At 33.4% G+C, this 15,410-nt stretch overlaps 1 protein-coding gene across 3 annotated transcripts in view; it reads left to right on the top strand.

The window, feature by feature from the left end:
* The window catches only part of C9H21orf91 (chromosome 9 C21orf91 homolog), a 31,176-nt gene that overhangs the window by 1,072 nt on the left and 14,694 nt on the right, over positions 1-15,410 (top strand). For all 3 annotated transcript variants that reach the window (XM_047564551.1, XM_047564550.1, XM_047564549.1), the window contains exon 2: positions 139-272. In XM_047564551.1, coding sequence (XP_047420507.1) covers positions 146-272 — 127 coding nt within the window. In that variant the 5' untranslated portion in view covers positions 139-145. The remainder of the gene's footprint in view (positions 1-138; positions 273-15,410) is intronic.

Here is a 15,410-nt window from a genome sequence, read left to right as displayed (position 1 = left end):
ATTGAACTACAAGTATGGAGATGCTTGTTTATTGGGGCTGTGGGGAAGATCACCTTTCTTGTTTCCTAGAAGTTCTCAGATATTGCATGCCATAATGGCAAGTTCTCAAAATTGTGTAACTTTCCTGTTTCTTAATAGGGGCAGTATGAACGAAGAGGAGCAGTTTGTAAACATTGATTTGGATGATGATAATATTTGCAGTGTTTGTAAACTGGGAACAGACAAAGAAACACTCTCCTTCTGCCACATTTGTTTTGAGCTAAATATTGAAGGTAAGGACATAGTATAGATTTAACTTTATGGCATGAATTTTACACAACTACTTCATGTTGAACTGGTTGTAAGGTAAAATTAATATTTCTTGAATGATTAGAAATTATGCTAAGTATGAAGCGTGGAGATTGTAAGGGAAATGCAGCAGGATGATGAATGTTAAGAGAGATCTTTGTTTTTAAACACCCACATACTAATCCCATTTTTGCTAATTAAAAACAAGGTATGGATGTTGCCCTCTAAACATGTTTTCTGGTTGAGATCTTATTAGGTTTTCAGATTTTAATAGACGTGTGTGTGCATTAAGAACTAGCATGCCATTTAATTGATGAGCAAATGTAATTAGGACCTAGCGTGCTAGTATCTGAATGAAGTGAGCCTGAACTCTTTTCCCCTAGTGTTTCTATCATCTGGAAAAATGTTTCTAAATTTTGTTTGTTGCCATCTGTGCTCATGCACCCTGTTTCTGAAATTTTTGATAAATTCTTCTCAGTGATTACACAGTTATTTTTAAAAACTAAAAAGGTTTATGAAATTTCTTAATATTACTAAAATACCTGAGAAAAAAGTTCCTCAGAGATTTAAAAATTTTTTTACTGAAGGTAATTGGGTGGATCCACAATTAATGGGTCTACGGATATCAATAGTTTGCTTCCAGGAAACATGTGGGATGTTTTCTTAATCTTGACATTGTCATATTAAAATTTTCAGACCTTTTAGTATTTTTGTGTTGCACTAAAAAAAAAGAAATCTTAATGTTTCTGCAGAAAAAATATTTTGCCTATAATTAGAATTTTGAGTTATAAACTATCAGTGGAAAGAGTTTTGTTAGACCTTTAGATTGTGAACTATTTCTAAACAGCTGTTCCTTTTTCCTGGACTGTATATTTGAAATTTTTCATGATCTTTATTTCTTCTGTTTATTAAGAGATATGAAATGTTCTTATACTAAACACACACACACATACACACTGTGATTATGTACCTTGAAATTCCTGTTAGGACTTGTTATTCAGAATGGTTTTAGTCACCAGATAGTATGTGATGAGCATCATGGATTTCCTGTGAATTATATAGACTACCTATAACTTTGGCTTTAATGATGGTAGTAATTATAACTAATTTCAAAAGGAAAGGATGATGTAAAAGTAGTCTTCTGTACCATTTAAATTACCATTTTCTTAATCACACTATAGTAAAAAATATATAATAAATGTTCTTTGGAAATAGAGTTGACCCTGGATATACCAGTATGTTGTAGAATTTCACATTTAGATAGGCAGAGACATTAGAAATTATCCAACCCAAACTCTGTATTTTACATCTAAGGAAACTGAGGGCCAGATAGTTGGAACTGCTCAGGATTGCTGTAGTGGTGATGGTAAACTGTTGTTTCATGCCAGCCATTTACTGTGAAAACTTCTGCACCAGGCATTGTACTAAGCACCTTACATGGATTATCTTATTTAACTCAGAATAGCTCTGGAATGACTACTGTGATTATTCATTTTAAATATGATGAAACTGAACCTTAGAGACCTAAGAAATGGACTTTGAAGTCACATAGCTAATAATTGACAGTCCTGCAATGACCATCTGGTTCTAGTGTATATGATCTTAATTCCATTAATCTACTGTCAATAGTTATTTTAATTGTAAGACTGATGTTAGAAACCTGTCCTCCAGAATTACAGTTGGTTATCCTTGCTGTTTGTTCTGCCAGCTTTTCCTAACCAGTGCTTCCTATGAATTCATCATTAGAGAGGTTCACATTATAATAGAACTTTTTTGCAAAACCTAAATTTTTTTAACTGATTTTTTGACCTTTTTAAATATCTTAACTGGTTCTCATTCATATAGATAATAGACAAACTTTCCTCAGGTGTCATCTTTGTAAACATTTCGGCTTTTGATATGTAAGCATAAGTCCTGTGTTTTTGAAGTAATAGTTGTATTTCAGTTTGAAAGATAAAAAGCATTCTCAATTTGAATTTAAACTACTTCATTTAATATTCTATGTGCATTTTAGATTTTGTGTATTAAAGTGTCAGTTTTTGTAAGAAAAAATAGGTTAAATATCTTCTCAAGTTATCTAGTGTTTGTTTCCAGCTCTATAATAGCATTATGAGATTATTATAGGAAAAAGGAGGGAAAGGAGCACACTACATTTCATAGACTTTCACTTTTCATTTTGCAGGTTTTTAAAAATTAGTGAAAAAAGAATGTTATAGCAATCATGTACCAGGTGATTATTGGTTATAGTCTTCATTAGGACCCCTTCATTGGGGGCTGGAAAAGTGGCTCAGTGGTAGAGTTTGTCTAGCGTGGTCAAAGCCCCAGCACCACAAAATAAAACAAAAAAAATGTACAGTGGAAACCTTTTTGAAGTGTTCTTTCCACTACCAAATTCTCAGCCCAATGCCAGTCAATAGCCTAAAATGTAAGAGTGACTTTTAAAACCTGACATTAACTCTACTAGTTGGTATAATTTTCTTTGTAGTATGGTAATATTGTAGTCACCTGTTTTCTTGGCTTAGAACTGCTAAATTTATGCTAAACCATTCTGCTTTTCGTTTTCCACGATGAGGTTTAGTAAAAATAAATTCTCTTGAGGAATAGCAACAGTTAAGATAATTTTTGAGTCTACATATTTGTAATAAATAAAAATATACTTTTTCGATTTATATCAAATTAGACTATTCTCCTAGTAATCAACTGGCTTCTTGTTTAAAAGCTGTGTGTTTGCATATGTTTATGAAGCAAAAACAAAAGAAGAAAAGAAAAACAACAAAAGACAGTCTAATCTTGTTACAGAGATTCTGTATTCTGGGCATGACTCTAAGTTGTCTTTGTTTCTGTGACTTCACAGTAGTTAAAAGAAATATAACTTACATACTTCCAGCCATAGATGATATGCTTCACAGAACTAAAAAATGGATTTTAAATGTTTTTAAATGTTCTCAAGGTTGATTTTTTTTTTTTAGCCAATAATTCATTCTTAGCATAATTTGTCAACTTTTAAGATGAGGAGACAGATGCATGAAGTTCTTAATCCCTGTGGCCTAATCTTGGCACTAAGAGGCTATAAGTTTCCTATTTCCTATGAGCTAACCTTAACTTGAGACACTATATTTTTTTATACATGTTAATGACCATATACACATCTAGATCACTGTGGTAAAATCTCTGAAGCTATTCACTTCCATTCCCTGAGCTGAGGCAGAGAGCAAGACAGCCCAGAATAGTCAGCAGCCAGTAATAAAACTCAACTGTAATATAACAATCAGAAGTGTTCTATTTTCATTTTGTGCCACAAAATTGTGCAACTAGTTCTTAGATCATTTTTACCTTCTCTGATAATTAACTTGCTTTCTTTTCTTTGGAGAAAATCCCTTTTATAAGATTGGACTGATTGCTATTACACCAAGTAAACAAAGTTTTCAGTGTAAGTTGACTTTGCTAGTTGATGAGTAAGCATATGCCTGGCCACTCTCTGTGTAGACAATCTTGAACTTTTATTTTAGTTTAGTTTATAATTTTATGAATTTATTCCTTAAAATTTTGGTCTAGTATTTTTTGGACTTCTTTTTTATTCTAAGTGTTCTTTCCAGGAAGCAGAAGCAAATTCAACTCCTTAGGAATCTTTTCAGCAATAAAAGTCTAGGTGTTTTCTCTTGGTTAAGGCACAGGTAAACACATTGTTTACTTTTTTTTTTTTTTTTTAATTTTTATCATTTTGGCAGTGCTGTGGATTGAACTAAGGAGCACTTTACCACTAAGCTATGTCCTTAGCCCTTTTATTTTTTACTTTGATATAAGTTCTAAGTTGTCAAGGCTGACCTGGAACTTGTGATCTTTCTGCCTCAGCCTCCTGAATCTCTGGGATTACTGGTATGCACCAGTACACCTCACAACTTTTATTATTTTTCTTCCTTACTTCTCTGTTTTTGACTGTACACTAGTCATGGTCAGTGGTCAGGGATCAGTTTGAATCTTAGTGTTAAGTTTGACTTAGTATGGAAGTCAGAACTAGTTATTTACTGATTAAGATCTATGAGTCTTCCTCTGTGTTCTGTTTCTGACATACCATCTTTGCATCAAAGTAAAAGGGTCCACCCCAAACAGCAAATTCAGTCTTTCTCTTGTTTCTTATCATATAATGGCAACATTATGTATTAACTAAAAGCAGCATTTTTAATATGAAACCTAACATAACTTCTGAACTTTATCTTAGTTTTCTTTGATATACTTGGAATTAAATACTCAAAAGATTATTATTTTCCCCCTTTACTGCCTATGATTGTCACTTTAAATACATATGAGTACATTTTAAATGGTTCTAATAGTAAAACCTGATTACACAGAAGGGATAGAAGTGGAAAATGGACTTAATTGGTGATAAGTTTAAATTAATAAATTATTAAATTAGAATAAAACAAGTTTAAATCATACACAAATTTTGGTTTTGAAGATATACCTATTAGGAATTAGGTCTGACTGTATGTAACAGGAAATCCAAATATAATGGTAAAATAAATTGATATTTTTATTTCTCATATAAAAAGAAGTTGAGTTAGGCAGTCTAGAGTTGATTTAGCAGCTTCATGATCAGAAAGACCCAAGCTGCTATTTTTCTATTCTTCCTTCCTTTAACACCTGGTTTCAATCTTTAAGGTCACCTCATAAGGCAGTGTGGCTATGGACCTCCAGCCATTGCTTCCTTATTCCCAGACAGAAAAGAAAGGACATGTCAGCATTCATTCCGGCACCTAAGAGAAGCTTTTCCTTAAAGTCCCTTGTGATTTCCTGTTCATTTCACTGCTCTTAATATTCAAGAGAAGCTGCTCCAAATAAAATCAGTGTTTTACTAAGAAGGGAACAATGGATATTGAGTAGGGAACTCACAAAATGGGCAACAAAGAGACCTTTTGAGTAATTAAAAGTTACACTACATTGGAGGCAAACTATTTGAATTATGATTAAGACCAGCAATAAATACTGTAATGAATCTTTTATTTTTGAAGTTTTAACTGCAGAGGTCTTAGCAAAATAAGGGATTATATTCTGAGAATGAGCATGCATCCAGACCTTATGTGAACTTGTTGCCAGAAAATTGTAAGAATTTTTAAATATTTAACCCATCTCAGTACATAAAATATAATGATTAATGCTATTGCCCATTAAGAGACCCCCCTTTTTTTATTGTCAAAAACTTTTGTAATTAAGCATAATTAAGTTAACATATTTTATAAAATTAGAAAATTTCTTCCCTAGTTTCTCCTAGCCTCTATTGATGATAGTTAACACAGTAATTCCACCTTCCTAGGTACCTTTACAGGGAAGATTGCTTTTCTACAGCTAGATATTCCTGCCACTATTCTGTTGCCACTCTGGTGTTTAAGCACATGGGCCAGGTCTTGTTTTTTGACCTTGTCATTTACTAGTTGGATTCCACAGGATTCCTAAGCTAATACTGTCATACTGGTTCCCAAAAGTTATCGGTAAGGCAGCTTTATATTTTGGCTTCTATTATCATTATCTTTATTATTACTATTATTAACATTAATCATATAGGTTCACTGTGATATTTTCATACATATCACACAGTATTTTTACTTCTTAATCTTGAAATTATTGTGCCTGAATCTAATTCATAAGGCTCAATTCTGGTTGTTGCCATTTGATCCAATAATACCTGGCAGTCTAAACAGTGGAATTCAGATATTTTTGTTTCTCTTGATACTCAGAATAAAACTCAGAGTACAGGCTCTCAGTTCTGTACTTTGAGGTCCAAAAATTCTAGATAGTTGCATACTCCAGAGCCAGACCTCTCTCTTCGGATTGCCAGTTAACTGTGTGACTTTGAGCAAGTTACTTAAATGTATTATTCAGTCAGGTTGGCTAGAGGTATATGCCCATCTAATTTTTCAACAGGAAATGATAACGTACGGTAAAAATGCCTGTAGAGATAAACAGAAAGGTTGAAAACACTTACTCTATAAACTGATTTTTAAGTATAATTGATCATTTATCATAGCTCACATATAGAGCTCCCCCATCAAGGCTAAGAAGTAAGAAAGAATATTATCCTCATTTATATGTGGTAAAATGAAGGCACTAAGACAAGTTGTAGACCACTCCCTCTATGAGGGTGGCATCCACCCATTGGTTTTCTCAATGCCTCTGATTAGTCCTGGTTTCCTTAAAAGATTAAAAAAAAAAACAAAAAACGTAATATTGGCAAGTTCTGTCCTAGGTCTTCCAGACTCACTCTCCCTGGTCTTTTGTGGCCTTGTATATATGGATATCTAGTAGATCACCTCCTACTTCCATCTCCCCCTCAAGCTATAATTAATATATGCAGTTAACTGTAGACATCTTCACTGGTGTAGTCCATGAATACCTCAATGTACATGTCTAAATTTAAATTATTATTCTACCCACTCCATGTTGTCATTTTGGAACGATTAAAATAAGTGAATCCCTACTTCCCAGAGCCTTGAAGCCCAAAATATTGAGGTTAAAAATGACATATGGAGAAGGTAGTTACCTAACATATATATACAAGGGGTAACTCCACAGAATGAAATCTGCCATCTTGATTCTTGCCTCCCTATCATTCACTACTCCTTTCTCCCAACACTATTATCTACCCCCAATATTCTTTTCTTCATAACACCCTTTTCTTCATGGTACAATAATATAGTATAATAATAAATAGTATTATAATAAATTACAATTTATTGTTATACTAATTTTCTTACACGTTCATTTAATGCACTCTCCCCTCTGGTGTTTGCAGTTTCAAAGTAAGTAAGGATATGGATTAGAGTCTACTTTATGTACCTTATATGATCAGCCATGGTGCTAGGACTGTCAGAGAGTAATGAGTGACTATTTGATAAAGTAATTGATCTAAAGGAGACTTTAGAGAATTACCATTCTTTATGGTTCTTCCTTTAAACTTGGCCATGATGAAACTCTTTGTTCATTCCCCAAATTCCATGTGATTTTTCTAGAATCTGTTAAGTTTTGTGAACCTTACTAGTGGAAGAGCTTTTTCTCATAATGTAAGAAAAGTATAATAGCAGCTGGTAATGATACTGACTTCTATTACTGATACCTGGTTACCTTACTTAATCGGGAGAATAAAAAACAGTATTTTGCCCCAGGCATAGAGCAAATAATTTTGGCAGGGGTGTCTTTAGAGTGAGTTTTCTTAGATTCATTTGACACACTGTAACTATTTCTGGACACCACAATAGAGTAATATATTCCCATAATGATGACTGAGGTATTTAATGATCCTGAGCTTTTAAAGTCTGTAATAATAATGTTTTTTAAATAATTGATTTAAAGTTGAAACAAGTCACAGAATATACAACCCAGAATAGGTGTTAATAAGAATATCATAATTATAAATATTTATTCAAATGTGAAAAATGACATTCTGGTTCAAAATCATAGTTTATTCATTCCCGTATTCTGGCAAAAAATGAAAAAAATGTTTTATGAGATATGTGAAAACAGATTATATCTAGATTGAAAGGCTTTAATACTTGAGACAGAATTATTCCCAGAAAAGGATACAGTTTTCATGATTGAAGTAATTTATGATAACTGTTCCTGGAGAATTGACAAAGAAAAATTAGCTGCTCAGGAATAAAGGGTAATTTCTCAATGACATGTAAATGACAATGGCCCATGGAGAAAGAAGGCAAAGGTTTATCTCTAAAGGAAGTGAAGTGTATCACCCTCTAGTTGGGAGAAGCTACTCCTAATCTGTTGCTCAATAAATACTGAAGGAATTTATACTTTAGATAAATGCCTTATCCAAATCATAGTGCAGTAATGTTGGCTATGTATTATATACTTCATATTCATTATTTCATTTCATGTTTAATACAGTTATATGAGACAGGTGCTATGTTATCCCAATTTGATGAATAAGGAGTGTGAGCAGAACTAGTTCAAAATTACAGTGTAGTCATTCAAACTCAGGGTCTCTTGATTACAGAAAGTCCAGGGACTTAAATTATTTTAGCTCCCAAAGAAAATTTCATGGGCTCTCAAGAATTTCAGAAGTAAAGTGTAGGCAGAATTGAAAATGAATTACACAAATGTGAGTAATGAAGTGCGAACAAAATTTGGGTCCTAAAAAGTGCATAATTTTTAAATAATTTCTACCAGTGCATTTATTTAATTAATGCACATTCTATGGGATATCCAAAAATACTCATTTCTAATGACCCAAGAGAATGGTGTTTTAGGGTCCCCATATAGATTATAATCTAAGTAAACAATTATCTGCCAGAATTGTGTTACCTAGCATATTCCTCAAAAGGATGATTAGAGTGACAAAAATGCTCATGAAAAGAAAAGAAAAAAATCAAGGGAAAAATCTTTCCTTTTCTCCCCTTAAACCATAATACTTGAAAGAGCATTGTTCAGTATCTTCTTTCTGTCCTCCCAACTTAGTCTTCGGCCTCCTATAATTTGTCAGCCTCTTGCTTTCACTGGTAATCTCCTAGCTATCAACACATAAATAGTTTTCATGTTCTTGGAGTTTTCAAAGTCTGACATTGAACATTTCACTCGTTCTTGAAATACAGGACTCCATGAGTTCCATTGTAAAGTAGCTCTGGCCTCTTATTTCTCTCCACTTTTCTGTTGTTTTCCCTCATTCATTTCCTAGGTCCTTCTTTGAATTCTGTCCTTGTCTTCTCATACAGTAGTCATATTTTTCTTTTACTGCCATGGCTTCAAGTATACTTCTACAAGCATGGTGAAGCTAGCTGAAATGCCACAGAGTTGTTTTGCTAGACAAGTAGTTCATCTAAGCACCAGACCTTTATGTGCAACCTCCTGATAGACCTCTCCAAGTAGATATTTTATAGGTGTCTTGAATTTTAAGTTTCTCAAACTGAATGTATCTCCTTACCTCTATACCTGCTTGCATTTTATGTTTCCTTTATTATCAGTTCACAGGGAGCTCCATGCTGCATCTCCCAGAGATTTTGATTCATTTGAAATGTAGAGTTGACTTTAGGAATTTGCATTTTAACAGGAATCACAGCAGACACTTACACAGGTGATGTATGGACCAGGTTTTTCAAGACTTAACATGTAGATTTGTATAATAGTGATGAGTTAGGTAGGGCTGAAATCTATTCTAAGCTCTGCTTTTTAAACTGTGTACATTGGCAGAGAATGGTTTTCTCGTTTGCAAAAGCAAATTTTGATGTGGAATAGCAGCAGCCCTGTCTCCCTCACTCTTTCCCTCCTGCTTACCCTTTCCCATGTAATCTGTCTCTGACTCTTGATTTTCTTCAGTCTACTCCCTAAGTATTATTTCTTCTGCTATACCTCAATATAGGGCATTATTCCTTCTTACCTGGATTATCTAAACAACCACTTGTGCTTTCACTGACTTTATCTTCTCCCCCTTACCCTACCTAACATGTTTAGGTTCTCTCACTATAATCAGAAAGGTCTTTAAAATATAATTCCGATCATGCCATTCATTTTCTTTACCATTTTCTTCAGTTTAAGCTGTTAACTCCCTAAAGAGGCCCGCCTTCATCTTTGTTATCCCCCACAATGATACTCTATAAACCATTCATGCCCTGGTCTTTTCTTTCTTTCTGTCTGTCTTCTCTACCTTTGGTTATCTAGTTCCCTCTCTCCTAAACATACTTCTGCTTCATCCTCATATGTAACTGCTTGGTTTTGGAGTATGTTATTGAATAAGAAAGAATCATAAATAAGACCATTACTTAGGTCACAGGGCTGCTATAAAGATGAGAAAAGATGATTATAGGTACCCTATATATAGGTGTATATATAGTATGTAAGGCAAATGTTAGTATTTAAATCAAAGTATAGAAGAGTTTTGGTCTTGTCTAAAAAGATGAAATACTACTGAAGGTATTGCTATTATTTGGTTTATATATTCAACAACTACTCCATCAGCAAAGTTTTGGACATTGAGGAGGTTTAAATTGATGTTGAGTTGGCCTTTTGTGCTGTGGTTTTCAGCAGGCTTTTGTGCTCTAGTTTCCTTCATTTCCCTCCTTTAGCAGGTACCCAGCAAGTGCTTACACCAGTTTTTTAATTGAACAATGATTTAACATTGTTTCCCCTTCTACTCCTGCAGTCTTTGAGTATCCAGCAAGAATTGCCAGATAAAGCCATACTGTGTTTGTGAGTTTACTTTGAAGGAGGGGGACTGCTTTCACCTGAGGGTTAACTATTTTTCTTTGGTAGATACATTGTTATGCTAAACAAATTCTCACACTCAAAAATAGATTTTAGGATATTTTAATTTTTTTTAGGATGTTTTAAGAATGCATGTCTTGTACTGACTCAGTATCTCAGTCTTTTTTGTTCACTTCATTCACTGGAGCACACAGTACAGTACCTAAAGCCTATTTTCTCTTGGTCTAAGGAACAGTCTGTTCTTTGCCAAACCAAAATGTATTTCTTTAGGGGCACTTTAGTAATGTTTTAAATTTTCACAGTTTAAAACGATGAAAGATTTTGTTTTCCCCAAATAAAGTTTCCTTATTTATATGGAAAACACAAAGTTTACCTATTACATGACAATCAAAATACAGGATGCACAAAGAATATAGAGGTTCATAATCACACTTATTTACTAATAATCTCAGTATTTTTGGTGTGTTCTACTTCTAAATTTTTTGCCAATAAAGCATGTGAAGAGGAGGTAGATTATGTTTAAAAAATAAAATTAATCATTTATACCATTAAATAATCAACTTTTTCGTTTAATACATTAAGAACATCATTTTTATGTCAGTAGGTAAAATTTTACATCAATTTTTTATAAGGTTGCATCTCATTCATAATTTTTTTAACAGTATTCCATTGATGATGTCTGTTTAGCTTTCTTCCAGTTTACCAGTACTAAAATATTCTTATACAGTATTTTTTGCTTGTCTGATTGAATTCTTACTGTTTTATGGCTTAAATTTTCAGACTAGGCTTATGGGTCATAGACATATTCCAGTTTACGGGCATCATTTGTTTTGGTGTCTTCTATTACTAGTAAATTAATAGCATGTAATCTGTCATTTAAAAAAACTATTCATTGCAAATCTACCAAATTATCCTTTGTCCACATATGAATATATCACAATGAATCTTGCATGCATATATATAAATACATAATTACTACGTGCTAATTGAAATAAGAATAATAATAATAATAATGATAGAAGGGAGAGAGCAGCATGTGGGAGGGGAGAAGGAGAGGGAAAGAATGTATTGGGGAATGATGGATCAAATTATGTGCATGTACAAATATGGCATAATGAATCCACTATTATGTATAATTGTAATTACCAATAAAAAATGAGGAAAAAAGATAAAAAGCTATTTGTTTTGTTATGGAAAATACTGCATCTCAGTGTTCTAGTCTCCTCATTTAAATCAAAGTTCTTTTTACTCTAGAATTGCTATGATACAATTATGATAAAAGAGTCACAGTATTTAAGAGCATTAATGCCAACTAAAAGTAGAATTCAGGTTCCTGGGTATGAATCAGTATGTTATTGCCCCAATAATAGTTTCATATCCTTGTCTCTATATGTAGGTAGTGTTGTTAAAAGAAATGCTTATAAGAATGATTGAAATATAGATCAGCTAAAGTATATGTTATTAAAACATTTCATTTCTGTAGTTTACATTGGCCTGCACTGCAGTTTCTTATTTCTATTTTAGCTTTTTGCAATGATTCCTCAGTTATTGATTTTTCTTTCTTTAGCTTTAGTTTTCTTTCTCTGTGTGTGTGTGTGGGGGGTACTAGGGATTGAACTCAGGGATACTCAACCACTGAACCACATCCCCAGCCTGTTTTGTATTTTATTTAGAGATAGGGTCTCACTGAGTTGCTTATTAGCACCTTGTTTTTGCTGAGGCTGGCTTTGCAATCCTCTTGTCTTAGCCTCCTGAGCACCTGGGATTACAGGTATGCACCACCACGCCTGGCTAACTTTAGTTTTCTTATCTAGTGGTTGGTAAGTTGTAATGATTCTTTTCAAATTAGCCTTAATTTTACTATTTATTACCTAGAATAGTACTTTAATTACAAGTGCCTCAAATTCACTAGCTGATATGTCTCTTTATTAAATGCTATTATAAAATATTTACCTAAAGAATACTTAGCTAGAATTTCAGGATAAGTGATTCAAATATATGTGAAGAAATTGAATTAACAGTTTTGGGTCGACTTTTCATTTTTTTCTCTTATCTGTAGCAAACTCAGTTTCTTAGAATATTAACTTGGCATATAGCAGTTGAGGAGATAAAAGACAAAGAATTCATCCAGTTGTTTCTTGCTTTAGAATCCATAAATTTACATTGTCATGTTTGTTTAAATAACATTTCTTTTTAACTTTATTTATCATTAATAAATTATTGTTTTTCCTGTAAGTATCTCTGTATGTCACATGTAAGTGGATATTTACAACTAGTAAATCAGTCCTATCATAGTTAATTCGAGTAACTTTTTAGGAGTCTTTTATGGCAACTTTGTGTTAAAATTATTTTTAGAATAAGTATCAGTGCATCGAATTAAAATTACTTAATGGAAAAGTGGAATATAGAGAGGGTTAGGTCAATTGAATTATTGGTTTATAAATTGTATGGTATAATTTAAATTATTATACTACTTAAAAATTATAGTCTAAATTTGATGTATTTTAATATTATAAAAAATATTTAGCCTTTTATATTCTGTGCTACTAAGTGCTTAGTATATTATTCTATCAGTAGGCTTCTAAAGAAATGGTGATGGTTTCCATCCATGTTCACTGTCCAGTAGCCTTTTGTTTATCAGTTAATGTAGACAAGCTGCTCTGTCCAGTTTAGTAGCCTAGCCAGGATGTGGTTATTTAAATTAAATTAAAATTGGAGTTCCTAAGTCACACTAGCTGTATTTCAAATGCTAAATAGCCACTTATTAGTGGCAGCTACTTGGTCATGTCTATCATCACAGAAAGCTCTATGGACACTGCTGGTTAAAAACAGGTAGCAAAATTAGGGAGTAGAATTGAGTATGGATTATTTTTTGTACCCTTTTAGTAATAAGAAATCAATAAAATGACCTAGTTCTGTGGCTCACTGGCATTGACCTTTACAATTCATTCATTGGATTAAACTGATTTAATTAACCAATTAATCCTTCTCTTGCTACACACAGAAACTTGAACATAGTATAGACATCCCTAAGCTGAAATCTTCCAAAGACCACCTGTTGGCATATCTTCTTTAAGGCAATAATTGTCAAATATGGAAAAGCAAGTTGCTGAACCCATCTGTGTGCTGGCTTAGTGTGCTTGCCAATAAGTCCATCTGCTACCAGTGCAGAAAAAAGCAATACCTTTTACTTTCAAACAGTATGTTGGATACTTAAACATGGCAGACTCTATTTAGTCATTTAAGTGGCTCTTGAGTTAGTAGAGGTCTGAAGGGAAAAGAATGGGGTACTCCTTTACCGTAGTACTAAGTAGAACAACTGATAAGATTTTCCAAGAAGCATAAACCTATCTTATTGTGGATTTAGGAAGTAGGCATTCCAATCTTGCCTTCCCACCTTTGGTCTGCCATATTGTCTATCCTTGATGGGATAGACAATTTGAACATCATCCCACTAACAGTAGATGAGATGATAATAGCTCTTCTTGAATCATGGCTTGACTACTCCTTGCTCATCAGATGCATAGTAGTTTAGTCAAACTGAGTAACAAAGCATCACTCAGACAAGCAGTGTTTACACTGCAGCAATCCAGAGAGATGTCAGTATATAATCCTAGTATATAGGTCAGGTGGCCTGGCATGGCTCATGAGCCCATGAGATCATGCTTACATGCCATTCATTAAAGGAGTGATAAGAACTGTTTTGAGGTTTTTGTTTTGTTTTGTTTTTTAAATTTTTTTTTTAGTTGTCAATAGACACAATATCTTTTCTTATTCATTTTCATGTGGTGCTGAAGATCCAACCCAGTGCCTCACATATACGTGGCAATTGTTCTACCATTGAGCTACATCCCCAGCCCAGCTGTTTTGAATTGAAGAACACATGCTCTATTTTCTTTTGGTAGCTGCTCCTCAGTTTAAGCCATTTGCCACCAGATCTTCTGATTTTGATTATAAAGTGAAAACGAGAAACTGAGAATTGCATATGAACCTAATGTTATTTTCTTTAAGATACTTGGAGGCCAAACAAAACTTGTCTGCAGTATGGACCCAGTCTACAGGATGTGGGTGTGCTACCTCTACTTAATAGGGCTTTTTCTGTATTCCTTTTATAAGAAATGGTTATCTGCTCAAAAAACTGAAGTAATCTTTCAGTCCTTTTAGTCTTTCCTAGTCTAACTGTTTGACCCTCCTCCCATTTTTATAAATAATACTTGTTTAGAGAAAGCACAGTAATATTTCATAATATGGGCAACCTTTCCTAGCAATCAAGATAAGATTATCACAAAAAGAAAAACACCTCACTTCTTGGGAGATTATTTAAGCCGGGTAAAATGTGAATTTCCTTATAAAAGATTTTGAAGCAATTAATTCTAATGAATTGTACAAATGTTTGTAAAATTTGATGGCAGTATATTTAAAACTTTTTCACAGCATGTTAACATCCTGGAACTTAAAGCACAAGTTAATTTTCTTGCCATGTTTAAACATCAAGGAAGAACATACAAACCCACTATTTGGAAAACCCATACTGCCAATTCTCTAATCTGTTCAAAGTTTGAGGTTAAAGTTGAAGTGCTTGCTCTCTCTGCTGTGAAACATGTGTCTTACAACTTTCCATCCAGCTACTGGTTATATTTGTTCTACCTATGGAGCACCAAGATATATGAAACTATTCCTTTGATTGGAAAATAGAATATGTAATCAAATTCAGAATAAAGTCTGGTTGATGACAACTAAATATGCATATGGCAGTCAGATGGTGTGATTCCAGAACGTGAAGTATAAAGCTATGCAGCATCAGTGTAGAGACAGTGCTGAGAGAGTGCCATTTGACAGGACCAGCTGGTGAACCATCAGGAAAACATTGCTTTTGCTTACTTTATTACCACCATATCATAAATAATATCTTTAAGATA

Source organism: Sciurus carolinensis, chromosome 9 (genome assembly GCF_902686445.1).
Source record: "Sciurus carolinensis chromosome 9, mSciCar1.2, whole genome shotgun sequence".
NCBI classification, from domain to species: Eukaryota; Metazoa; Chordata; class Mammalia; order Rodentia; family Sciuridae; genus Sciurus; species Sciurus carolinensis.
Note: the sequence above shows the minus strand (reverse complement) of the source record. Positions and strands in the feature narration are given on the sequence as shown.